Genomic DNA, 26,407 nt, shown 5'->3' with positions numbered 1-26,407 from the left:
GTAACTATTTAAATTGGTTTGGAAAAGAAAGTACCGGTAAACACTAATCTACAGCTTACACTGAGCTCACAGTTAGCTAGACACATCAAGTCTATGGTACCATAGTTACTATACTTCCCATAATCAACAAAATAATACAAGGAAAGAAGACAAAAATTAAGTTTTTTATTTCTTTATTTGTGTCCAGATGAATCAACCAGTATATCTTAATATAAATTGACGCCATTTTGTAACAAAAAAAATGTTCAAAAAGTTTTAACTGCAAAGAAATTCTTTTTTAACAATCACAATTTGATAGAAATATCTATATTTTGTTGTACTGAATTTTGAATAATTGTTCAAGCTTAAAAAAATAGTGCACACTTAAAAAAAGTTTCTCATGTTCTGTGATATTTGGTAAAGATGAAAATAAATGAGTAATTCTGCTACTGAATATCTACTGACTATCTTGTAAGTTGATTATCCAAATCTGAGCATACATAATAATTCCATACTAATATAAAAAATGATTTATATAAAAAATATATATTTACAAAAAGCACTCTCTCATTCACTCAGTGATATTACATACTCTTGTGTAGAATATATTTACTTCCAAACCACGGAATGTAGTCGATTCCATACAAAATGGCACCCAATAAAATTATGTGTAATATTTACAAATAAACGTTACAAATTAATCATCACATGGAATTGTTGCTAAAGAGTCCATATCAAATCAATGGGTTAAGCCTATACATCATTAAATTGTGGATTATTTAAGTTTTTTTCTTTTATTGCTTACTTCTACTTTGGTTGCTAAAGCTACAACTAAGTGAAATTCATTGTGTAATTACATGTGTATAATACGGTGATTTACGGAATAAAATGCACAACCTTTCCCTGAATGAGGTGTTTTGGAGGAAGAATTTGCCAACATGAAAGGGACTTACTTCTGCATTCTTCAACTCCATAAAAAAGATATACAAAGACTACAGAGTTTTATATTACAAAGTTTATAAAGTGATATGTATTTGTACAAAGCTACATGCATATACATACTGCCAATTACACATATTTTCTCACTGATTAATACAAAAAGAAATGCCTCTAATTTTCATTCACACAGAATGGAAGATTTACACGAAATAATCTGAAAGACACACACACATAACATTCAACCATAGGATGACGAATGATCACTTTTGTTGTCTGGTGTGTTATAAAACCAGCTTAGAGATAACAATGGCTGCCATTAAGATGGAGGAGAGGGAGAAGGATGATGAAGAACTAGGTTTTACAGGGACACATGTATACTGATGGAGATTCTCAATCTTGTTGATGAAGGACTGACCCAAATAATTCCTGTAATTCTGCATATTCTTTTCCAGTTTCATTAACCGGACGGCATCATCAGTAAATATTAAATCATTGTACCAGGTACCAGAATCAAACAAGTGGAAATCTCCCTCACTGTAAAACAAAGATGGCATCATCAGTAAATATCAAATTATTGTACCAGGTACCAGAATCAAACAAGTGGAAATCTCCCTCACTGTAAAACAAAGATGGCATCATCAGTAAATATTAAATCATTGTACCAGGTACCAGAATCAAACAAGTGGAAATCTCCCTCATTGTAAATCAAAGATGGCATCATCAGTAAATATTAAATCTCTGTACCAGGTACCAGAATCAAACAAGTGGAAATCTCCCTCACTGTAAAACAAAGATGGCATCATCAGTAAATATTAAATCATTGTACCAGGTACCAGAATCAAACAAGTGGAAATCTCCCTCACTGTAAAACAAAGATGGCATCATCAGTAAATATTAAATCATTGTACCAGGTACCAGAATCAAACAAGTGGAAATCTCCCTCACTGTAAAACAAAGATGGCATCATCAGTAAATATTAAATTATTGTATCAGGTACCAGAATCAAACAAGTAGAAATCTCCCTCACTGTAAAACAAAGATGGCATCATGTATTAAATATTAAATCATTGTACCAGGTACCAGAATCAAACAAGTGGAAATCTCCCTCACTGTAAAACAAATTAATAGTTAAAATCAAACAATGTATGGTATGTTTGAGTTAAAAGAACAAAAATTAATGTCAATTTGAAGAGCCATCACAATAATATCGATTGTATAGTATATTAACTTACATGTCTGAGGAGAAGAACTGTTGACCATAATTCAGTAGATTCCAAAATATGGTTCTGTCCTGTTCACTCTTGTACTCTGAAAATCAAACAAATTCTTGATTAATATTATCTTCATAGATCTGAAAAAGATTAAATTTCAAACAAATATGATGTGCATGTATCTATTTGCTATAGAATGTTGCAATGAACAACATCTTATGAAATATATAATCATCTCTCCATGGAAAACAAGAAAGATGATAAATATTTTTATTAAAATTGACTACATGCAAGATCTACTAAATTCATTTCATGAAATTGTCAGTCATTGGTAAAGCTTACTGGCTGTGACGATAGCATTAGCAGGGATCTGGCCTAGATGACAATTTTCCCAATCATCAATGTTGGTTCTGCGGCCATCTTTACACATTAATTCGTAGTCATCTGATCTTCTATTCCTCGCCCAAATCGCCTGTCTCCTACCATCAGTGTTGTCTCGAACTGTCAGATGCCTCACAAACGCAATGTCTCCACCCTCTATCAAAATCAGTCTCAATGAGTTAATGAATTGATTTAATATATATATCACAGAGATATATCATAAACACATTTTTGAAAAAGACTTTTAGGAGTAAAATTTAGTTTATACATTAGATTGATTCAGTAAATAAATAAAAACCATTTGTCAATTCTTGGATAAATTAATCTGATGTTAGGTCATGTGTGATTCAATGGTAAATTTATAAAAATGTCAACTCATCAAAAAAATTATTATGTGTTACTCTATGTTGGTGGTTCAAGTTAATTTAAAATGAGCAACACAATGACCCTCAATAACTCACTTTCTACCAGACATCGGAATGACCCACTGGCTCCGTAGTACTGGTCCTCGCTGGTTCTCTGACACTTCCTGAAACCTCCCGCAGCGCACCCCTCACACAGACTGACTGGCTTCTGGTTAGGATTGTAGTCTTTGTCCATCGATCCAGGAATACAGGACCGAATAAATAGCTGGCCTGGAAGTAGTAACAGTAATCGTTACAGTAGTTAAAAGCTGTGTACAATAATTAGTGACCTGTAAATATACACTAATTATTGTTCAAGTTTGAAAAAAAGGTACATAAAGATATAAGTAGTACTTTGGATTTCACTGCATATCTACCATTCAATTTAATGCACCTAATACAAATTTTAGTGCCTTTTATTTATGTCCTTACTGGTTCTCTCTGCAACATCTAAGCCATAAGAATTTTACACAAGAGGCCCAAGGGCCTTAACGGTCACCTGAGTACAATACAACAATTTAGAGGATCCATAGAGTATTAATATGAAATGAAAGGTGAAGCTTTGTTGCCCAAAAGCAAGAAAAATAGGGTGATCAGGATCAACAAAATAATTAGTCTACTATTCATTAACAGTTCATAAATTAGGTTCTAATCTGTTCCCCATTTATCACTATCACCATACAGCATATTAACAAAATATCAGTACTTTTGTACTATTTTAATTCCTTGTTGTTATCTCTTACATTGGCCTCTCTTGGTCTTTGATGAACATTTAAGTTATTTTTGTCTCATTTTTATTTATCTATTACTTACAAGTCCACATGATCATTAAAACTAAGAAAATACTTTTTGTATTATACAATAAAAATTCTTGCATAATTCTCTTATTCTATTAATTTTTCAAGTACATTATTTACAGTGATTAATTATCAAAAGTAAACGGCAAAGGGGAATAACTCCTCTCAGTAGAATGCAAATTAATTGAGCCCTGGCTAGGACCAGAACACTTGACCAAATGATCAAGATGTTCAAAAATCTGGTAAAAATACCCTTCCTTATTACAACTTTTACACTTTTTGCCTCTGATATGCCCAAGTGCAGAGAAGATTTTTAAAGAAATAATGCATTTTCACTACAGATTCACTATATTATCAATAGAGCCCTTCCCTCCCCCCCCCTCCCCTTCACCACCGAGAAACACCAGAGCCTCTCACCCTGGGACCAGAAGTTTCAAGTTTGCTCACCATAAGTAATCACTTTGTTTAACTGCTTAACATTAAGGAGCAGACAGGATTATTTAATAGAATTAATGCATTTTCACTACATTATCAACAGCCCCACCCTTATACCAGCACATCTGACCCAGGGGTCATGCAATTCATTACTCTGGAAGAAGCACTCTTGCTCATCATAACTATATACTTAGCTTCTTTGCTTTTTAACCAGAAGCAGAAAAGAATATTTTCAAAGAAATTTTGATTTTTCACTATATAATCAATAGAGCCCCCCCCCCCCCCCCACCTTTTGACCAGAACCCTTGACCCTGGGGCCATGAAATTCACAATTTTAGAAGAGGCATCCTTGCGTATCATAACAATGTACTTAGTTTGTTTAAATAGTACCCAGGGGCAGAGAAGAAGATTTTCAAAGAAATAATTCACCTTCACTGTAGGAGCTATATAGCCCCACCCTAGCACCAGAACCCCTGTCCCTGGGGCCATGAATTTCACAATTTTGGAAGAGGTGTCCTTGCTTATCATAACAATGTACTTAGTTTGTTTAAATAATACCCAGAAGCAGAGAAGAAGATTTTTAAAGCATTAATGCATTTTCACTATATAATAAATAGAGCCCCGCCCTTACATCAGAACCCCTGACCCAGGGGCCATGAAATTCACAATTTTGGTAGAGTCACTCTTGCTTATCATAACTATGTATTTCATTTGTTTAAATAATACCCAGGAGTAGAGAAGAAGATTTTCAAAGAAATAATGCACTTTCACTATATGATCTATATAGCCCCCCCCCCCCTTCAGCACCAGAACCCCTTACCCTGGGGCTATGAATTTCACAATTTTGGTAGAGTCACTCTTGCTTATCATAACTATGTATTTCATTTGTTTCAATAATACCAAGGAGTAGAGAAGAAGATTTCTAAAGAAATAATGCACTTTCACTATATGATCTATATACCCCCCCCCCCCCAGCACCAGAACCTCTGACCCTGGGGCCATGAATTTCACAATTTTGGTAGAGTCACCCTTGCTGATCATAACTCTGTATCTAGTTTGTTTAAATAATACCCAGGAGTAGAGAAGAAGATTTTCAAAGAAATAATGCACTTTCACTATACGATCTATATAGCCCCACCCTAGCAGCAGAACCCCTGACCCTGGGGCCATGAATTTCACAATTTTGGTAGAGTCACCCTTGCTTATCATAACTATGTATTCAATTTGTTTCAATAATACCCAGGAGTAGAGAAGAAGATTTTCAAAGAAATAATGCACTTTCACTATATGATCTATATAGCCCCGCCCTAGCACCAGAACCCCTGACCCTGGGGCCATGAATTTCGCAATTTTGGTAGAGGGCTCAATGCTTATTACAATCATGTCAACAGTTTGACTGCTTGATGTCCAGGAGTAAAGAAGAAGATTTTTAAAGATTGCATTAATTTTGATGGTTTTAGCCCCACCCCTCAGGCCCCAGGGGGGCAGGGACCATGAAATTCACAAATTTTGTTCCCCTTCATACATAGATGCCATATCCAAAAATTGGCTGAAATTGGTTCAGCGGTTTCAGAGAAGAAGCTGAAAATGTTCAAATGTTAACACACGACGGACGACGCCGGACAAAAACAGATAGCAATAGGTCACCTGAGTGACTCAGGTGACCTAAAAATATAATGGAACCCATATTAGACTTTTATGGAAGATTCACATTTCAGGGTCAAAAGATCCTGAGGAAAATCCTTTCAATGACCCACCCTTTCTCCTCATTATTTTTCATAAAGAATCATTTCAAAATATTGTAAGACTTCTAAGAACTTTTAATCATAAAATGTAAGATCAAAATTTCACAATTACCCATATTTTCAAAAAGTGTGCAATGTTGGGGGATGAACTGTTCTGTTTCTATAAATATATTCATTGGGATGATCCAGCCATCTCCTCGTCCAATCCCTGGCAGACAAGCTCTCTTTTCTGAAAAAAAAAGTTTATCACATTCACAATTAGCTCAAACTTTTAATAAGTTAAAGTAAGAAGAATTCAAAATTAAGAAAATGAGTGCTACACTGATACCAATTTTACCATTAAGATTCTTTGAGAAGCAGCCATTAACTTACTTTTGAGATTAAACAATGTCATATAATGGTCTCTCTTTCTGGCAACAGCAACCACATGGACAGAGGCATTCATGTTACCGTAATCTTCCACAATAAATGGTTCCAAACCATATTTCCTATACAAACCAAGATTGAACTGTGATAATCAATGTTTATTAAAAAATCCTTTGATTTTCTAACATTGTTTTCAAACAAAGGCACTCTACTTCCTTTAAGATTAACCAATCCACCCCCCCTCACCCCCCCCCCCAACTCCGCCCTCTATTTAAAAGGATTCAAATCCAGATCTGGGTCCTGTTTTACAAAAGAACTTACGACTAAGTCCAAAATGTAATATTGCAAATAACTTATAATTTACATTTAATTGGAAATAGTTTTTATCTTTTTAAAAAGAATTTTGAAAGATAATTTTATAAAGCAATTTTTCAACAGAATCATTCATTTTACAAGATTTTACAATCAGCTACATTTTTTGGTCTTAGTCTTAAGTTCTTTTGTAAAAGGGGCCCCCGGACCTATCCTATGTTACCAGTCAGATATCAAAAATTAATTTTTTGTTATCTCTTTCAAGTTATTCTCATTACAGAAAGACAGTTAGATAAACTGAACAAGAACATAATCTGACCACTGGCTTTTTAATAAAGCAATAGCTTTGTGTTGCTTCTAATTTTTAAATCTTTGTCTACTAATTTGTTTCTTCAAGTGTCACAAAGATTTAGCAATTGACTTTTTTTTGCACATAATTTTGAATATGAATTATATCAAGCCTTGAGAGAGTCCATTTTGAACTTACTTTCCAGCCAAGTACACATCCCCAGGATCCAGCACCATCATGTCGGCATCACCTCTGGAAATAAGCCTCATACAATGGTCAGTCCCCGAACCCTTGATACAGTCCAAGCTGGGTCGTAAATCCTTAGCATTAAAGGCCATCATCATGGTCTCACACTTAGCCTTCTCTTGTTTAGAGATTACACACAGTCTGGCAGCCAGTAGAGGGCAGGTGTTCAGGTTCTCCATAATGTCATAAAACCCAGTATCTACGCAAAAATGAAAAGACGCAGGATAAGAAATTAAGATTTCTCATTCTTATAAGATTAAAGCATACAATAAAAAGCATCTAATAGATATACAATAGATCTTAGATCCACTAAAAACGTTTATATTCATGCAGTATAAATTGTTAAGATATTTATACTCCCCACCCTTTATATAAAGATTAGATAAGCTGTATCTAAAGTCAGTATGTTTTTAAAAAAGACCAGCTCTTATCATTTACGTATATAAGCATTTTTCTGACATAAATGTAACAGATATTTATAGTAATTTTACATGTGCATAATATTAGTGCACACAATACTTAACATAAACCCAGGTCAGAAACTATCTGAGGCATAATAAATTAGAGTTCTGACTATTTTGATGTTATATTTTTACATGAAATTATAGTTAAGCTATATTCATAGGTACACATATGGTTGTGCTTAGTTACTATAGCATGAATCCCTTCTTATGAAATAAGTATACAAAGAGTACTTTAAATATATTCAAACAATAAAGTTTAATCAGCTTTGCTGCTGTACTCACCAACCCAGCTATAGTAAGTGTTTTTATCTTCTACATCAACCAAAGCCTGAGTACTGTCTGTGAAGAGGAGATTTCTCCTCTGTAAATACGCCCAGTCCTGGGAATCAAACATTTTAAATTCGCCACTGTAAATTCCGGTTGGGCCAAACCACTTAGCAGCCTGAACCAGGAAGGTTTTATAAACCTCCACCTCTTTTTTTGATTTCAGGGATGATGTCATCAGAGTGTTGGAAACAATTTTTCCATAGTTACAGTTCAAATACTCTGTCACAGGCATTCTCATACCATTCGGACATAGCAATTCATAATTCTGAAATATTAACAAGTATAAAATCTATATCATTGAAGAAATTTATGTCAAAGAACATAGCATGATGTTCAACATCAAAAGCACATTATCAAAGTGACATATATGCACACAGCATTACAGATGATGAGCATGTGTCTTTAAACAAGTTATTTCACCTTCTTGATTTTTTTTCTTCAATGTCATGATGATTTATAAGCAAGTTTTCCAATCTTTGTAAATATCTCTCATTGGTAGGAATATTGGCACAAAGAGTCAAGAGAGTATATGTAGAAAGTGGGAGTTTCAAGAAAAATACATAAGTTTAAAATCGTTGAATGATTTCTAATTAGCACATCCAGGGACCAACCTAGATCCAAAATTTAGGGAGACTCCACTTCTCCCTCAGAGAAATGTAGGGAGAAGTTTTGAATTCTAGGGAGACTTCTTGGCGCGCGTGGCGCACATTGATCATTATTAAACTTTTTTTTTAAAGAAAAAATTTCATTGTTTGTTACTTAAATACATGTCAATAATTTTTTTCTGTATTATTTAAACATCCTAATAAAAATAATTAAAAAAGAGAAAAAAGATTCTTAAAAAAAAAACTTTTATATTTTTCCAATTACAAGGAATATAAATATCTAGCAAAATATATAAAACAATGACAATGTAAAAGTTTCTAATTGATAAACTTGTTTATCAAACTTTTTTTTCATTTCTTGCATAGTATGCACAAAACTTTTAAGTGATTCATACGTTTTTCTCTCCACTCAGGGTTAGATTTTCAGGCTCTTGGCATAGTCATAATTTTGTTATTTTCTCTTGAAAATTCGTTTTCAATATTAAATTCTTTTTCCAAAAAAAAACAGTTTTTATGCACAACTGCATGCCGATTGAACTACTTCTGTTTATCAGACGTGTAATTTCTTAGACACTTAATAACTCCACAATTTAACAGTAAAAATATGTCTGTATTCACAGCATGTATTAATTATTTGACAATAAAAGATCTAAAATCATCTCAAACATCTTTGGCATGACATTGATAGCTGTCCAGCTGTTTTGCGTCTTGTTGTGTATATCTTGTAACAATGGACTTTTTCATACACGGAAGCATAAAATCTAGAGGAGTTCCGACAGAGTATTCGATGCATTGGTCATTAGTAGCAAAGCAGGTGGAAGTGTCCTGCTGTTTCCCTTATTTCAGCAGTAATAAACCAGATTAATTAAATTAGTAATGATACTACCACGTTTCTTAATAGATTTTTTATGATTTTCAATAAAGGGGTTGCAAATGTTAAGGCGACTTAAACTTCTCTTTCGTGATAAATTACGGCGAAGTTTGGAGCTCAAAAGCGACTATTTCGCCTCAGTCGCCCCCTAGGTTGGTCCTTGCACATCAAAATGCTCACCTCTGGTCTGTTGGTGGAGTTAAGGGACATCTGTTGGACTGTGTCATGGCGTAGGAAGGCTACGTCCCCAGCATCAGATGACATACAATTAAAGGCTCCATCATATCCAGCGTAAGGATCATCTGTCGTACATTTCTTCTCCAAATTCCCTCGACATAACTCACAAATGCGGGCTGGGTTATTTCCTTTTTCAAAAATTAAATATAATAATTTTATCAATTTATCGATATCCCTTTTTGTCCTAAAATTACATCTTCAAAACTTTTTGTAATTAAATCATTTTAAAATTCTTATATAACTATAAATAATAACGTTAATGTAATACATTGTCATAAATTATGAAACTTTGGATTTTCAAATACCTTTTTAAAAAAAACACAACTTTCTTTAAAATTCAGCAGGTGCCTCCTGTCTCCTCTTAACTATACTCACCGAATGGATTGTAGAATGATGTTAAAGCTCCTGGCAAACACATGGACATGAAAAAGTCAGTTGCAGTTTTGACGATGGCATTACATTCAGTAACCTGCATTATGTTAGTGTTTCCATTTTTCTTCACAAATGTTCCGATTGGATAGAGCCATCCTGCAGCTGTTCCAACTCCTACAAAATTCAACAAAAATTTACACTTCAATATTATAATACTGTAAACCAACTTTTATTTGTGACATCTTTTATTTGTGATTCATCTATCTTAGTCCATCCACGACTATTAACTTTGAAGGATGAGGGAAACATTCTATAACATAATTACACATTAAGTAATGGTTTGCAGACAGATATATTTATGAGCAGAAGAGGGTGGTAAAACTCACAGATATTTCTCGTACATGAATAAAACTTTGTTTACAGTATGCAAAATTCTCTTTTAGAATTAGAAATTACTAAGCTATACTATATCATTTTTTTTCCACAGATATATTGCGCAGCACAGTTAAGGCTACAATAAGGAGGCAGGGCCTAATTTTTACGGGAAATGCTTACTATGACATCACACAAAAATATATGTTCTTCAAATTACCACAAAATGAAATGATCTGCTATTTTAAACTGTTGGGTAGCTTTTAAAACTACATCAACACTAACTATTGCATGTATTTTTGTCGTTGGTTAAATCCCACACAGCAATATAAAAACAATTCACTGATCGCAATTCACTTATCAATGTGACGTCATATCGTAAAATTTGACGCAGTTTGTGTGCAGTGAGAGGAGGATCAAGTTCTATTTTATACAATGAAAAATGTATTTTGTAATTAAATAAAATATTATTTGCAGATATATAAGAGGCCATTTACTTGGATGCGATATCTATTTTATGACTGTATTCATATATACTTCCTGTACATTCCCTAGACAAGCAATACTGACGTATATTTGTATGTAGATTCATTGAAGGGTAATAGAAGGGTCGTAATAAATCGATATATTGCAAGGGCATACCCTCAATGAATTATGACAAGCTTTCACACATGGACTCAAGAGGTATGAAGATATTTGAAAAGTGCTGCGAACCTGATGAAATCTTGCAAATGAATTAATTATATCTTTATTTAATGTACTTGACCAGCAAAATATTCGACATACGGTCTAACAAATGTAATTTTAGCAATAAGATAGTAGAATTTATATAGGTTCACATCACTTTTCACAAACTACAGAGTGTTGAAAATAATTATAAATTAAACTTAGATTTTTAACTTGGTTATGCCCTTGCAATATTGGAATTTATAGATGACCTCAATACTGCAGGTATATTTCCTAAAATCATGTGACTGCCACATTACGTCACAAGTCTAAATAAGAAATCTAATTGTCCTCAACATGTAGTTTTCAACCACATCACATTTGTCCAATAATAGTAAAGTCCTAAAAAGAATCGCCCATTCTTGTTAAGAATGTATTTTCTAAGTAAAAAATTTGCCGATATTTCCATTTAGCACCTTAACTGTACTGCGTGATGAATATTGAATTGATGACTGTTTTGTGCTAGAAAGAATGTACAAGTTATAATTAACCTACACATATTTATCCCTGATATATATGTAGGATACACACCTGGAAAGCAGGCTCTTTTATCTCGAAGTTGAAACACATTAAACTGTGATCCTCGCTTGGCGACTGCCACAGAGTAGTAATACATTCCACCATCAGCATCTGAAAAAACCATACATCATAAATAAAATAAAAAGCTGCAAACACAGAAGAAGTTTCATAAATACAAATCTTTTTGTCCTTTTAAAATCTAAGTTGCATCAGTTTTTACCTGTCCCACTGATGTCATATTTTTCAGCTAAGATGGGCATCATGTTGTAGTATCGACCTCCAAAGTAAGCCTGACCTGTGTCTAAAGCCATGATGTCTGCGTTATCATCCTGAATGTTCTTCATACAATCATACCTTCAATTATACCACACAGATCTCAGTTAAGAGTACAAAAAAAATTAGAGGACTCAAGAATATGTCGGCAAAGCAACATAAAATACTTTATTTTTAAATTAATGAGAACCAGTAACGGTCAGATTAGAACTTTCAACATTTACAGTAATTATTTAGTGAATCAAGACAATTTTACTTCAATACTTGATAAATTTTTAAACCAATAATTCACAAATTCAAATGACATTTACATATCTGTTCCCTGGATGCACTCTACAAGGGGAATAACTCTAAACTTTTCCACTTGTCTTCTGACCAAATCAGCAGCCACTCTCTGCAGTTTCTGACATTTTTCTTGTTCTCCCCTTGATATTGTACACCAGCGCAAGTCTATTTAATTGAATATTATCAATATTAAAAAAAATTATAATAAAAGAACTATAATAATACCCTCAGCCCTTTTCCCAAAAAAAAAGTGCAAACAAAATTATATAATTATGGATACATATAGCTGTATGCATTAGATCAAAGCTAGAATCTGAATTCATAGAATAAAACTACTTCAAACTCTATTTATTACTTAAGCTAATTGCTTATTTCTTTTTTTATTAATAGGACCCTGTTACTGATAACATGAATTTTTAGGAAACATTGCTAAAAAATGTTCCTATCCATTTAATTATCAAAACACTTGGGAAGTATTAAAGTCATGCATTCATAGTACAGTTTAGCCTCATTAATCAAGGTGCTTGTGTTCCCAATCCAGAAGATTAACCAGGCTTCACCTGTTCACTGTACATTCCAATAACAATCATCTACTACAACAAAATATAAAATGTATTTTTAAAAATCCCCATGGAAAATAACACAATACAGATTCATATATGGTGAAAATAAAATCCTTTCCAAAAAAAAAAAAAAAAAAATTAAGGGGGAAAACTTTTCAATGGCATAAGGGAAAAATAATTGCAAGATGTTAAAATTTGCAATATCAGCACACGCTGTAAATTATGGAAGACAACCTCATAAGGGTGAATTATGTCATTATTCAATCAGGCAATGTGTATATATTTCTCGTTTCGATGTTCAAATGAGTCAACAACATCAACAGATGGGATTTGAATCTCAGGTGAAAGGTTGTGGAGAGAAAAGAAAGAACACCAAGAATCTACAATCTCACCTGTCGCTAATCCGCAGGTAGTTAAAAGAGAATTTCAAGATTAATATATGTAGAAAAAAAGAAAAATATGCAAAGCGCTATAATTAAGACAATCTGATAATATATATATCAAGATGACCAACACAAACTCCACTCTAATTTAAAATGATTCATTTCCGGATTCGTAGTTTACACCTGTAATTATTTAGTATTACGATAGGAAAGTATAAACGAAATTAACTTACATTGTGTTTGGGCGTCGTTGAATGTTAAAAAACTTAGAAAATATAATAAAAATAAATAGATGGAAATGTCCATCATGTTTTTGATCTCTCGAATTCTTCTTCTTTTTCTTACGCCATTCCAAACTTGTCCACTTCCGGTTACCTGTACGCGCACCTGTTCTGCGACAAACATAGTGCCCGATTTCATTAAGTATTAGTCAATTAAATATGATACTCAGCAATATGCCTATTATTATTTAATTATTTTCATTTAATTTGAAATGAGATTCACGCAGTATGTTTAATGAATATAATTAAAAAAGGAATACAATTCTTTAAACGAAAACAATGACGTATGAATACAAGGAATTTGTCATTCGATGAGTCATATACAGTTAAATCTAGTAGCGCGAAAAATTAAAACTTCATTTCACACTAAATGAACATATCAAAATAATAAAAATTGATAAATAGTTTAAAAAAGCACAGTATTCTTTAAATTTATAATACCTTAATAAATATCAGCTAGGTTACTGTACATAAGAAGAACTAGTAATTAATATGTTCACCTCTAGGGTGTTAAAGGCTCAGTAGGTCTAGTATATCACAGATTCTCGCTTAGAGGTTTGCATTCCTCTGACACATTATATCCCTTAATTCCAATATATTTGCACATGATGAACCCAAGAACCTGTTTTAACCTCAAAACTGTATAAAAGAGCATGCCCAGATTTGAAGTTTGACCAGATTCAAAGGTGCCTCGTTTAAAAAAAAAAATCACCAAACTGACAAAATAATCAAAGGGTTTATACAGGGTGTTTCACAATATATGTCAGACATCTAAAGGCAGAAAGAAAAATTACAACAAAAGCTACATATACATTTAATATATCCTTTTAATCAGCAGATATTCAAAATTATAATTTTAAGTCAAAAGTATCCAATATTCTCCTAGATGTGTGACATATATTATGAAACACCCTGTACTTTACTGTTTTAAACTTTTTTATTTATTTTGTTTTGTAAAATAATAAGGCCTTATTTTGGAAATAAAAAGGGGGAGAGGAGTGACCTCCATCCCCTCAGAACTTAAAACATTAATCATTAATTGGTATTCCAATTTTTAAATTTCATAAGCTGAAAGAAAAATAATTAAAATATAATCAACATTTATATTTATATTTTGAAAATATAATCAACATTTATATTTGTAGTCAATTTTAATGAAGATTTTTTTTTAAAATTTCAATAATATTTGAAAATCTGTGTGAATTAATATTTTACTATAAAAGACAATTAAACAACACCAAAGGTAGGGTTAAATTTTGGGGCTTTCCATCCAACTATTAGTGGAAAAGTTACGTCACAGTTTGGATGTGCTTGTCAGAAATAAGATTATCTATAGTTATATTTACTAAATTTATTAAGATTTTACATTCGATGATAATAATTTTTTTTCATTAATCTTGTTCGATAAAACAAAAATTTATAAATTAAATTCTGCATAGTATCACTATTGCTTGGAATGTCAATCTAACTCAGAATGGTTCTCTGGTTCAGAATGGCACTCTTGCTCAGAATGGTTCTAAACCCTCTGTCATAGACTGTTCACTTGTGGTGCATTATGGGGAATAGTTGCATGGTGCAAGTGCTTTCCCAGTGACCCTTCTGGTCCTCCCTACTTGTCTACACACTTCTAGGATCTACATGTACTGAATGTTCTCAAATACACATGTTAATTATGCACATGCAAATTTGTTTCATATACTTAATTTGCATATTTTGCAATACATACTTTACTTATACTTCATAATTACTATCCATACTTTAGACATGGCCATTTACATATACATAGAATTCATTTAACAAATATTCTATCTTACTACCATACAAAAACTTACTTACCACAATGCTAATGCTTCGTTATAACTACATGTACTTGAATACTTTGAGTACATTAAACATACAATTTAACAATGTGCTTATGAAGGAACTGGGCAGAATTTGCAACTGAACCGATAAAAAGATTCAAATTTAACTTTCAAATAGTTATCAAAATAAAATACTCTTACCTCTGAAATAATATAGAATTGGAAATGAGTGAATATAGGACAGGACAACACATTCTTCTCTGGTGCCTCCTATGCCCAAACTGACCAGCATGAGTATTTACAGTAAATCTTATTCATGGGGACCAATATTCATGTATTTCATGTCTCCCCCTTACCCACAAATTTACGTCCCCATGAAAATTAACTTCATAAGTATATTGGTTCAATAAATTTGTTGTATTATAACATGTATAAGTTTACTATGAAATTACATTTCCAAGAAATGGGAAAAGATTTGTTGCGTTTGAACATTGACCCCCATGAATTAACTCCTTGTTTTCCTCCATATCTCAGGAAGTCAAAATCAAACCAACTCAAAGGTTTATTAGGTATTAAAAAAAAGGACATTATTATGCCCAAAGCAAATTTTTGTTTATGAATCTATCATGTATTCCATCCTTTCTGTGTAAAAGATAATTTTTATACACAAGTAATACAAAACAAAAAGGTTATAATATTCATTGAATCTTAAAACATGTTTGACATACACTGTAAACTATATATAAAGTCTTAATTCTGCAGAATTACAATATTTGTTCACTTGTTGGGTAAAAATTGCACCAGTATCTTGGACTGCCCACCTATTTCTTAAATGTACTTTAAATAAGCTGCGACAAATTTCAGCGGAATTTGTGACCCCATACATAGCGTAAATTCCATGCGGAAAAAAGTATGTGTCAAGATCTGGTAAATCAAAGTTATGTTTCCCAGACCTAATTCAATTTTTTAACCTATGTACAGATAGTTAGGAATGGAAATAATTTTTGACCAAAATTAAAATAAATGTAAAAGCATATTTCACTTCAAAATACTATACCTAAACATTGAAGAAAAAAAATATCCAATTTAAAGAACAGATTCTGTTCATGAGCTATAGCCTTTTTATTTCAAATGACAAGAGGGAAAATGAAATTTAATGCCTATAGTATAATAGGCAAAATGTGCTGAATATTGTAATACAGTTTGTATTGTTTTTTAATTTTTTTTACTGTGTTTTTGACATAACTGAACATTGTGTAATTAAATCATTAACTATCAAACTTCAAAAGTACATTTTGTGTCATTTTTTCAAAATAATTCTTGAAATTCTACATCCACAACAGAACAGAAACATAGAAATCATCTTGAAATGCTGAAAGAGGTCCTAATGAACATGGGTCAGTCACATTTATCTCCCTTTGCAAATCACTTCTATCAGCTGATGTTTCTTCTCTACTCTCCTTTAAGCACTGATTCCAACTCTCCAGAATCTTTTAGTTCCTTGTTTTAAAAAAGAATTCTCTAATTAAATTAGGATAAAAAAGACTAGTAATGTACAGTCAAATAAAAATAGTGTCCAATCATTGAAAGTCATAAAACAGTCCAATGTCTTCTGATGAACATTTGAACACATGTCTAACTGATCGATATTCACCTTGACAATATCTAATCCACCAATCAGCTCCCCTTTAACATAAAGCTGTGGGTAAGTTGGCCAATTTGAATAGGTCTTTAATCCTTGTCTAACTTCTTCATCAGTCAGAATATCAAATGTGTCGTACTTCAGTCTGAAAATTATTATGGATAATTCAAGGAATACTTGTAACTATAAACATTTTACAAAATTAAATGATTTATTTTATTTTGATGCATGGATTAATTTTTTTCAAAGAGAGCTAGATAATTTTACCCAATAGCATTTTTCTTTTTTTCACCCATGCTTTATTCTTACCCTGTTTCAGATAAAACACTCGTAATCTGTTTACTGAAACCACAACGAGGGGTATCAGGATCTCCCTTCATGAATAACATCACATCAGATTTGTTGATGAGTGCTTTCAATCTGAAGAGGGAGAAAACAGCATGCATAAAAACAAGGAAATGTGTATTTATTTATTGAAAAGTGACATGCAGTGTTGTTCTACATCAATACAAGTTTTTTAACCTATAAGGAAATTGATATTCTTGCACATCGAGTTTTTTTCTGTTTTGACATAACGTATAACGGGAATTTTCTGCGGTTGGAAATTTGTGCGATTTAACCCCTAAAAGGTAGCAAATTAATTTCTGCGTTTTCAATTTCTGCGGTTGCATTATACCGCAAAAATTTATTTACGGGGTATGATCAGTAAACTTTATGAATTATCAGAACCCTGTAAGACATATTGATCAAAGGAGCATGAGAACTGGTATTAAGCTTAATTAGACTACTATCTTTTAATTAGTCTTTGTAAAACTATGTCGAGTCCCAACTGAAATAAATAAATGCAGTATCAGTCCCCCCCCCCCCAAACAACAATAAAAATCTTTATTCTAACAGACGTCTTATGCGATCTATTAAAATATCTAAATATATAGATAATGATAATAAATGCATCCAAGCCATATTCTAAAAAACACTTCTAGTTAATTACCATCAAAATTTATTTGGTGTTTGTATTTTAAGCTAAAACAAACAGTTGCATAATTTAGTATCCTAAAGTTGACGGTTAACAATCACAGGTACCATGTGCATCGAGGCGTAACTAATCCTGTCAGTCGTCTGCATTGGGTGAAGTTTACGAGACAATCAAGCCGCATTGTGTATACAAGCGGTTATTATTGTCTCAAGATCAAACACAAGATTGAAAAAAGTGTTTTAAAAAAGCTACCATGTGTTGTTTACAGCTATCGGAGTTTGGATTAATAATTGCGAAATACAGTGTAGGTACAAGAAAAGATACTTATTTAGTTGATATTATTTACAGGAAGATTTCGACTCAATATATTTTGAAGAAATCCCGACATCTAAAATCTAATTTCGATGACACCCGAATTTTTTAAAAACCTTGCGTTCCAGATATTTTTTTCTGCGTCCGGAACACAGGTTCTTGCGTTAATGAGAATCCTGTCAGACAAACGCACCACTTATCATAATTGCATGTATAAAATATCTGAATAAATATTGAAAAATATTTTGCGATTGTAATTTTTGCGGATTTGTCCTATCCGCAAAAATTGGACAACGGCAGAAAATACCCGTTATACGGTATGACTAAGACATTGTACAAAGATCAATATACATATAGCTCGGAGTTGATACATATACATGTACTAATACATTGTACAAAGATTAATATATGAGTTGATTCTAAGACATTGTATGAAGATTGATGTAAGAGTTGACCTTTACTTTCTTTGGTAATTTTAGCACCACCCCACAGGCCCCAGGGGGGCAGGGACCATAAAATTCAAAATTTTTGTTCCCCTTCACCCATAGATGCTATATGCCAAAATTCTGCTTAAAATACCCAGTGTAATGTAATATAAATAATGTCACCTGTCTTCTAGACTTGTCTGTTTAGGAAGCTGTGACTCAAGTTCTCCAGATTCTATCAGTTCTTTCACTATGTCCAGACCTCCGACTAGTTCACCATTTGCATAGAGCTGTGGATATGTTGGCCAGTTAGAATATGTCTTCAAACCTGAAAGTTACACAACAAAAAATTATCCTTTTATATATTGAAATAAAAAATTACCCAGACAATATGGATTAAACCAATTGCTTATAGTTAAAAATACATTAGAAAAATTCTAGAAATTTTATAGACTCCCTGATAAAGAGATATACCGGGTATATAGGTATTAAGTGTGGTAAAGTTGGAATCTGTACCTTGTCTGACCTCTTCATCTTGTAGAATGTCAAAGGAGCTGAACCTGATTCCCCTCTCCTTTAGAAGTTGTGTTATTTGTCGACTGAAGCCTTTAGTAAGACAATACACAACATTACATAAGCAATTTTAAATTACACATACACATATATTGCTAGAGGAGTATCTCAAGAAATGCTGTGATAGACCTATGACCATCATTACTTGGTATATCAAGTTATCACCTTAATTTGACATATAATGTTTGTGTGTGTGTGTGTGTGGGGGGGGGTGATAACAGTCAACAGAACAACAGGTATAAAATCTGAATATTACTGACCGCATCTTGGAGTATCAGGGTCTCCTTTCATAAAGAGCATGACTGGAGCAGAATTGATCAAATTTTTTAATCTGGTGTTTAAGTCCTAGAAAAAAAAAGAACAATGCAATGATTCAAAATATCTTTTACATAATGAACTTGCACTATTAATTCTAAATGTGACATAGTACTACCATTGTGCATAGATTTTAGTACTTCATTGCAACAGTACATATAACAATTTTGATTTCTGTTTTAAATACTGGTCTATTATTATGGTACCAACCACCTTTAAACTGCTTCCATCATAATTTACATAAAATGTTTTTGTTTTAAAAGTAAAACAGTGTACAATTTTGCTGGGTTTTTTTGTTTGTTTGTTTGTTTTTTTTTTATTATGTTCTGTAAGTTAAGAGTATGGTCCAACTACTTTAGGAAATGACTTTCTCAAATAAATTATCATTAATTTCACAATGTACTCTGGGATATCATAATTTATATGACCATCTTGGTCATCACAGAATTCATTAATTCATTTTTGAAGGACTTTGAACTCCTCAGGTATAGAATTTTAAAAAAGTGAAAATCCAATCTTTATCTAATAAATGGAAGCCATAGGCAAAATATTTTATCTACCCCCCCCCCCCCCCAATTTTCTCCTCTCTCTTGAATTTTTGTTTCTCTTGTAACATACTTAAAACATTATCCAGAGAACAAAACTCCTTTAATTACTTGAACTCTTATCATGCTTACTTTATTATTCTTACCCTTGCATGTTTTTGTCATTTCCAGGTAATGGTACACTTGTTTGTCCAGAGAATCTTGACTTTCTATTCCTCTATACACTTATCTACAAGTAATTATCCTTACCTGTCTGGGTTTTTTGTCATCTCCAGGTAATGGCACACCTGTTTGTCCAGAACAGAGAAGTTTGACTTTCTTTGTAAGATCTGCAGCTTTAGCACCATCAATTCTGTCAACCTGGGACTTGTTCTTCAAAACACAAATAACATTACTCAGCACAGTTTTATTCAATGACATGCTATTATGTGAAAAGTTAAAATTTGTATGTACTCTCTACATTGGAAAATGGAAATGTACTTTAAAACAAAAACAATAGCCAATATTTAAGAAGAATAACTGCATTTGGCCTTGACATTACCAATTAGTAACATCAGAACAGAGGTTACCATACAGATGTCATACAAATTGTCACCAATACCTAAACCTACCAAATCTTTTCAAAAATTGAAAATCTGACACTTTCTTCAAAAATCCTTGCTAAAACTAGATATGACAGCGATACACATGCCCCAGCTGACATGCAAGTTTTATATATGTGCAAGTCCAAGAGTGTGGAAATAAAAAAGAGTGGAAATGGCACCAAAAAAAATGTCGTATTGCTGCTTTTTTTTCTGGAGTCAGTTATCTATACTGAAGCATACTTAAGCTGCGTGAAATGGTAATCACTATTCACAAACAAATCAATAAAAAGTCTGAAAACAGTAAATAACGAGAAAGGACTATAACTTTCTTGAAAATTTGATCTGTAAATTATCAATATAAAGAGACAAACCAAGCACAACAAAATAAGTAAGGAAAACTGTGAATTTTCAGAAATTTTCGAAGTCTAAGTGTCAATATACTGAATTATGTATCTAAGTGTAGTCTACTTGTGTCCCAAGTTATACTGAAACCAGACCAAAACTCTAGGAGGAGTAGCATTTTGAAAAATTGTTTACAGCAGACAGACGGACAGCTAAACAGATAGACAGCTAGACAGATGGACGACGGACACTTTACTATCGCATAAGCTCTTTTGGTCTCTGACCAGTAGAGCTAAAAAACAGCTCATTACCTACAAGCATACCAAAAAAAAGTCTGGAAAACTAAGTATGACAGATGACAGTAACTAAATGAAAGATGGAAAGGAGTAGCACTACATGCCCTTGCCATTTCATGGTGGGGGCCTAAAAAGGTCTCATTTTGGGGGATACAATATATACTTATAATACATGTAGTAGTAAAATGTCTTTGAAGGGGGATACTTTGTCCTCTGCATACAATATTGTGACAATGATCACTGTTGATCCTGGTTTTGTCGATAGGTTAAAGATTTTATGTTAAGTTAATTAACAAATTACTTATGGTGATTATTTTTGCAAGTCTCTGTCTTAATTAAGTAATAACTAACCATTCAAAACATTCATAAAAATTAAAATTAAGACTTCATTTTGTCAATAAGCATACGTGTATTAGCTGTATTGTAGATACAACAGTAAATTAGATGAACAATTTTGTATTTGAAAGAAAAATGTCAACTTTAATAAGAGCTCAAAAAATACATCCTCATTCTTAGTATTTCCCAGACTGTTACCTCTCTGTATTTTTCTACATGTTTTATATCTTTCTTGTACATGTATTCTTTTTCTACATCTTGCCTTGTTTATTTCATATTAAACCTTAATGTGTTTATTCACCATGACCTTGATGTGGGTAGAGGGCTAAAATAGACTGCCTGCTGCTCAACTCCATTCATTTTGTGATTAAGATATTGACTGTTTAAATCAAATTAATACCCTCTCACCTTAATGAATATAAATGTAGGTACTGCTGTTATTTCATATTTTTCTGAGATGTCTGGCAGGTCTTCTGCTTCTAACTAGAAATGCAAAATTTGCTTTAAATTAAAAAATAAAATTTTTTTCTTTCCAATCCTGAAATGAAGTTCTGTTCTATTTTTCAAAGCATTAACTTCAATAAAAAAAATAACCTAATGATAAACTTTTACTTTAAGGCCTTTTTAAATCTGATTTGCATCTAATCCTGAATCTTCATTTTTTACCTGTGCAAAGTGAACATTAGTGTACTGTGCATCCTTTGACAGTTCCTCCATAACATCATTCATTTGTTTACACTGTGGGGCCCATGCTGCTGAGAAATGTAAAACTACCAGTTGGCTACAAACAGATAAATCTGTATTATATGTCTCATAAAACATAAATTGAGGTACAATGTATATAGTTCTTATGATATACCAGACATTTATTGTTTAATTATATTTCATATTTATATATAAATATTGTAGTTGAGGGTATCATTGAAAATCCCCCCTCCCAACCAACCTACACCCAAGAATTTTGCTTGAAACTGTCCCATTGGTTCTTGAGAAGTTGAACATGTGAAAAGTTTACAGTTGTACAGACAGATGGACACTGGACAAAATGTGACCAAAAAGCTCACTTGAGCCTCCAGTGCTCTTAAGAGAGATATTATATCAGCATATTGTACACTGTACTGTCTTATTTTATTGATAAAGAGGTTTACCTGACCTACATGTACATGTGCACTACAAGTTAGAAATACAAGTACCGGTACATCACTTTTCTTTTAAATTAGGAATTATAACATGAAAATGTACAGTATGTGCACTTTCAAATGCTTTAAATGCAAAAGTCTTTACCTGCGGATAATTTCACTTTTGGGGAGGGGGGGGTACCAAAAATCCAATTTAGTTATCCAATTTAGTGTATACTGTACATTACTATTTTAATTCATTATATGCAAATATTAAGAAAAGATGCACAGTGGTCTTTGAATTTTTGAAAAATAAGTCGATAAAAAAAATCTCCAATTTCAAGCTAAAAAATAATCAGAATCTTCAGTTGTGAGTCATCCTGACAACATCAAGTTTCCTGAGTCCACTTGTGGCCATTGGATCCCTTATATATTTTATTTGATATTTTTCGGCTAAAGCTTCCCTCACTGAGAAGCACCAATCAGATTGGGCTTTTATAAGTTTACATAAAACGTAAACAGAGAGTAAGCAGTTTACACTTCAATGCATGTGTTACAGGTTGATTGAATGTGATTGGTCGAGAGATAAGAAAAAGAATCAAGATTTGTAATTTCTCCAAATGACGCAGCTGCATTCAGTCAGCCCATAAAATATTGAATGAAATTTGTCAAGGGTCAAACAGCCAGGAGTGGACTCAGAACCCATGACTTTTTAAGGATGGTTGTGAGTGTTCAGTTCTGTTACATGTATGTTAATTTATTGAAGCATAGCCTTAAACTTTTTATTAAGCCAAGTGAAATTTTGTGTACACATTGTGTAATTTTTTTAAGAAAAGATTTGAGAAAAAAAACTCTTTATGCAAACACTGGCAGATTTAAGGGGGGGCGTGGGGGGCGCACGCCCCCCCTAAAATTTTCAAAGTATGACATGACTAATATTAATAATGCCATACTTTGGTTTTATAATTAATGGTCAATTAAAAAATGGTAATTTTATTTCATGACCAAGTATCGGTCTGAAAACCTTGCATTCCCTAGGCTATGATATCTCATAATTATTCAAACCGGAAAACGTCGAGCCGATTTCGATTGAAGGGTAGACTGCACTTGTCAATTTCCTATCATGATGCAAGGAAAAATACTGGAATATATAAAGGCTGGTCGAAGGTAAATAAATGAATTTAAAATCAGACGGTCTACGTTACAAACCCGTCCACTGATTGATGTATTTATTTATCAAATGGTGTAACTATGCAGTAATTTACTTACATAGATACAAAACTTTTTTTCATTACACACGTCTCATATTCTTTCCATATAAATGGAATTTAACGTCAGGATATAGGTTAGGATGGTGTAACTTCGACCACCTGGTTAATTTCGACCGTTCATAAACACCTTAAAATAATTTGTTTATAACCCATTATAGTGTACACTCATCTATTTTATGCAGAAAGAAAATGCATTTTTCATATACAAATCAATGTCGATAATAATAGGCGAAATGTATTTCTTCACTAGAAAATTACATCCAAGAAGAAACCTTATCGCCCGAAAAATTAAAGATGAGTATTTTTAAACCATTGCGGGAAATTATCAGTTTATCACCTCTGAAAATATCTTGTATATATAGAAAGACACAGTGGATATTCCTGGCGTGAAATTTATCAACTATGTTTAATTTTACAACTTAAATTCATACCTTTTTAATTTATAGTATTTAGTTTTTACAAATAAAATGCAAATCAGTTGAACAGAAATCGGCTGAAGTAACCCATGCATGAATACGGTGTCAACGGGTAACTCAGTTCGACCAATGAAAATGACGCATTGCTATTTGTTACCAGAAAAAAATCATGACCACCGTCCGTATGAAAGAATTATTAGGATAAGTATTATGTACAAGAATACTTCGTAGAAACTAGTTCTTTAACAGTGAAAAAATCATCTGTTCTATTTACATGCAGTTTAGATGCCTGCGCATATGTATTCATTTGTGGCATGCCTTGACAAATCGGTAAATCAGTTCTAGGCACCTGGTGTACTTATTGTCTTCAAATTAGGTACATTTTGAAAATTACTGTTTTTTGTCAGCATTTTTTCACAATCTTTTATGTTTTACAACAGAATAATTTAAATCAATATATATATATTTTTAAATTAGAGATGACATGAATAATTTCGTTTATATTTGCACATCGATCAAAAATACCCTGTGTGCGCGGTAGAAGTTACCCAACACACATATCTTGTAAATCGAACACATTTATTTTATATCATGACCAATAATACATATAATACAATGTAATCTGAACAATAAAAGGTATTCACCACCAGCCCTCTTAAGTGACAATGCACTTTGAAAAACATTCTGATTTTTGTGCCTAATTCTTGTACATCTAGGAAAATGCTATTTTTAAAATCTGATCTTGTTTGTTCGTTGTATTTTGGGGTTTGTATGTGTGTGTGTTTTTTTTAAAAAGTGAAATATCATAGTGTACATAACTAATCAATACCACTATTTTTGTGCCTGGTTTTACTCTTAAAATTCACGAAAACCCAGGAGGTTCCAGGGGCTTCGCCCCCTGGGTCCCCACCAGGGCTTCGCCCTGGACCCACTGGGGGCCTTAAGGCGGCCCCCAGACCCCTTGCCTGAACAAAGTTATCCACGCCCCCCCCCCCCCAATCACAAATCCTGTATCCGCCCATGGCAAAGGCATGTCTCTGCGAGAGACGTCAGTACAAGATTTTTAGTATCGACGAATCTCGCTGAGATTAGCAAAGGCCTTGTCTATGGCAGGGGGATGAATATTTAGAACTTGTAATTTTGGCAAAACTATCTGCAATGTCTTTTTTCGAATTCAGAGGGTACTTTTCAAGATGATTTCACTTACTTTACTGATGAAGATAACACATTTTGAAGCGAGGACTCATCAACAACTTTCAAAACCCCCATGTTCTTTGCTAAATAGCGTGAAAGATGTCTTAAGTCAGAACAGTCAGGCTAGTCGCCTTGTGTGGATGATGATATTAATATAAGAAATAGAAGTCGCTCACTAAAGTAAAAAAAAATCAGTACGGTGAAATAAAATCCGAAATACCTTTCTCGGTTGAAAAACGTTGACATTTTGTTCAGTGGAATGTCCGGTATGTAATATAGAGAGAGGGGGTTCCCTCTCCCTTTTTTTCCCCAAACATAATAACTTCACTGTTGTCTTGAAAATGTTCAATGAAAGGCAGGTTGACCCCTTCTTTTTCTTGCGGTAGTTAATCATGGTAATATTAAAAGGAAGTTCTTAACACTAACGAACAGTGCTTTTTGGACTTGGAGAAAAATATATCATATAAAAATGTGCATATTGAGAATATTTAGTTCATTTTCAACATAGAGTGCCTGCCTTATTTCCACTGGTAAAATGTTTAAAGACAATGGACTATTCTGAACAGAAATCACTGTTGTTTACTTACATTGGGAAAATAAATAGAAATATCAATTACTTATCCGTGATCTAATATAATGCTAAGAATATTTTAACATATTACAAATTGTTTAATTAACTGTAAATAACCATTTTTTCTAACCTTCTTAATTATAAGGGCAGATCACTCTTACTGCATAAAATTACCCTGCAAGTCAAACTCTTTAGTATGCAGTGTTTAGAGCTTCCTTAAGTTTGATTTTTATGATTTCCTCCCACCCTTATTATTTTTTATTTATTTATTTTTTCTTTTTGCTTGTCAAAGTTTTTTCAGGTGTAA

General features: G+C 32.8%; 1 protein-coding gene across 1 annotated transcript; it reads right to left on the bottom strand.

Annotated features, from left to right (window-relative positions):
* Nucleotides 1–156: 156 nt before the first annotated feature.
* Nucleotides 157–25,651, bottom strand: LOC133191605 (transferrin 2-like). The gene is made up of 23 exons (XM_061327355.1): nt 25,543–25,651; nt 22,197–22,311; nt 21,939–22,013; nt 20,222–20,344; nt 19,373–19,457; nt 19,056–19,145; nt 18,723–18,867; nt 17,136–17,246; nt 16,839–16,971; nt 16,640–16,684; nt 12,182–12,312; nt 11,818–11,951; nt 11,610–11,708; nt 9,984–10,154; nt 9,552–9,736; nt 7,851–8,160; nt 7,057–7,303; nt 6,264–6,379; nt 6,004–6,120; nt 2,972–3,145; nt 2,472–2,666; nt 2,151–2,226; nt 157–1,452 (listed from the first exon to the last, which is right to left on the bottom strand). Exons 1-23 carry the CDS (start codon nt 25,602–25,604, stop codon nt 1,200–1,202), a joined length of 3,192 nt encoding a protein of 1,063 aa, XP_061183339.1. The 5' UTR covers nt 25,605–25,651; the 3' UTR covers nt 157–1,199.
* Nucleotides 25,652–26,407: the final 756 nt, after the last annotated feature.

Source organism: Saccostrea echinata, unplaced genomic scaffold (assembly GCF_033153115.1).
Source record: "Saccostrea echinata isolate AGI-Se365-2 ecotype Australia unplaced genomic scaffold, CSIRO_AGI_Sech_v1 ptg000001l, whole genome shotgun sequence".
Classification (NCBI taxonomy): domain Eukaryota; kingdom Metazoa; phylum Mollusca; class Bivalvia; order Ostreida; family Ostreidae; genus Saccostrea; species Saccostrea echinata.
This window is presented reverse-complemented; position numbering and strand designations above follow the sequence as displayed.

What these genes read in the sequence shown, in the direction of transcription:
- LOC133191605 (XM_061327355.1), bottom strand. Translation starts at nt 25,604, where the DNA reads ATGGGGGTTTTGAAAGTTGTTGATGAGTCCTCGCTTCAAAATGTGTTA. An exon ending in TGCATCCAGGGAACAGATAT is followed by an intron (nt 11,952 to 12,181) that starts GTAAATGTCATT and finishes GTATAATTGAAG; the next exon opens with GTATGATTGTATGAAGAACA. An exon ending in CAGTTCTTCTCCTCAGACAT is followed by an intron (nt 1,453 to 2,150) that starts GTAAGTTAATAT and finishes TTTGTTTTACAG; the next exon opens with TGAGGGAGATTTCCACTTGT.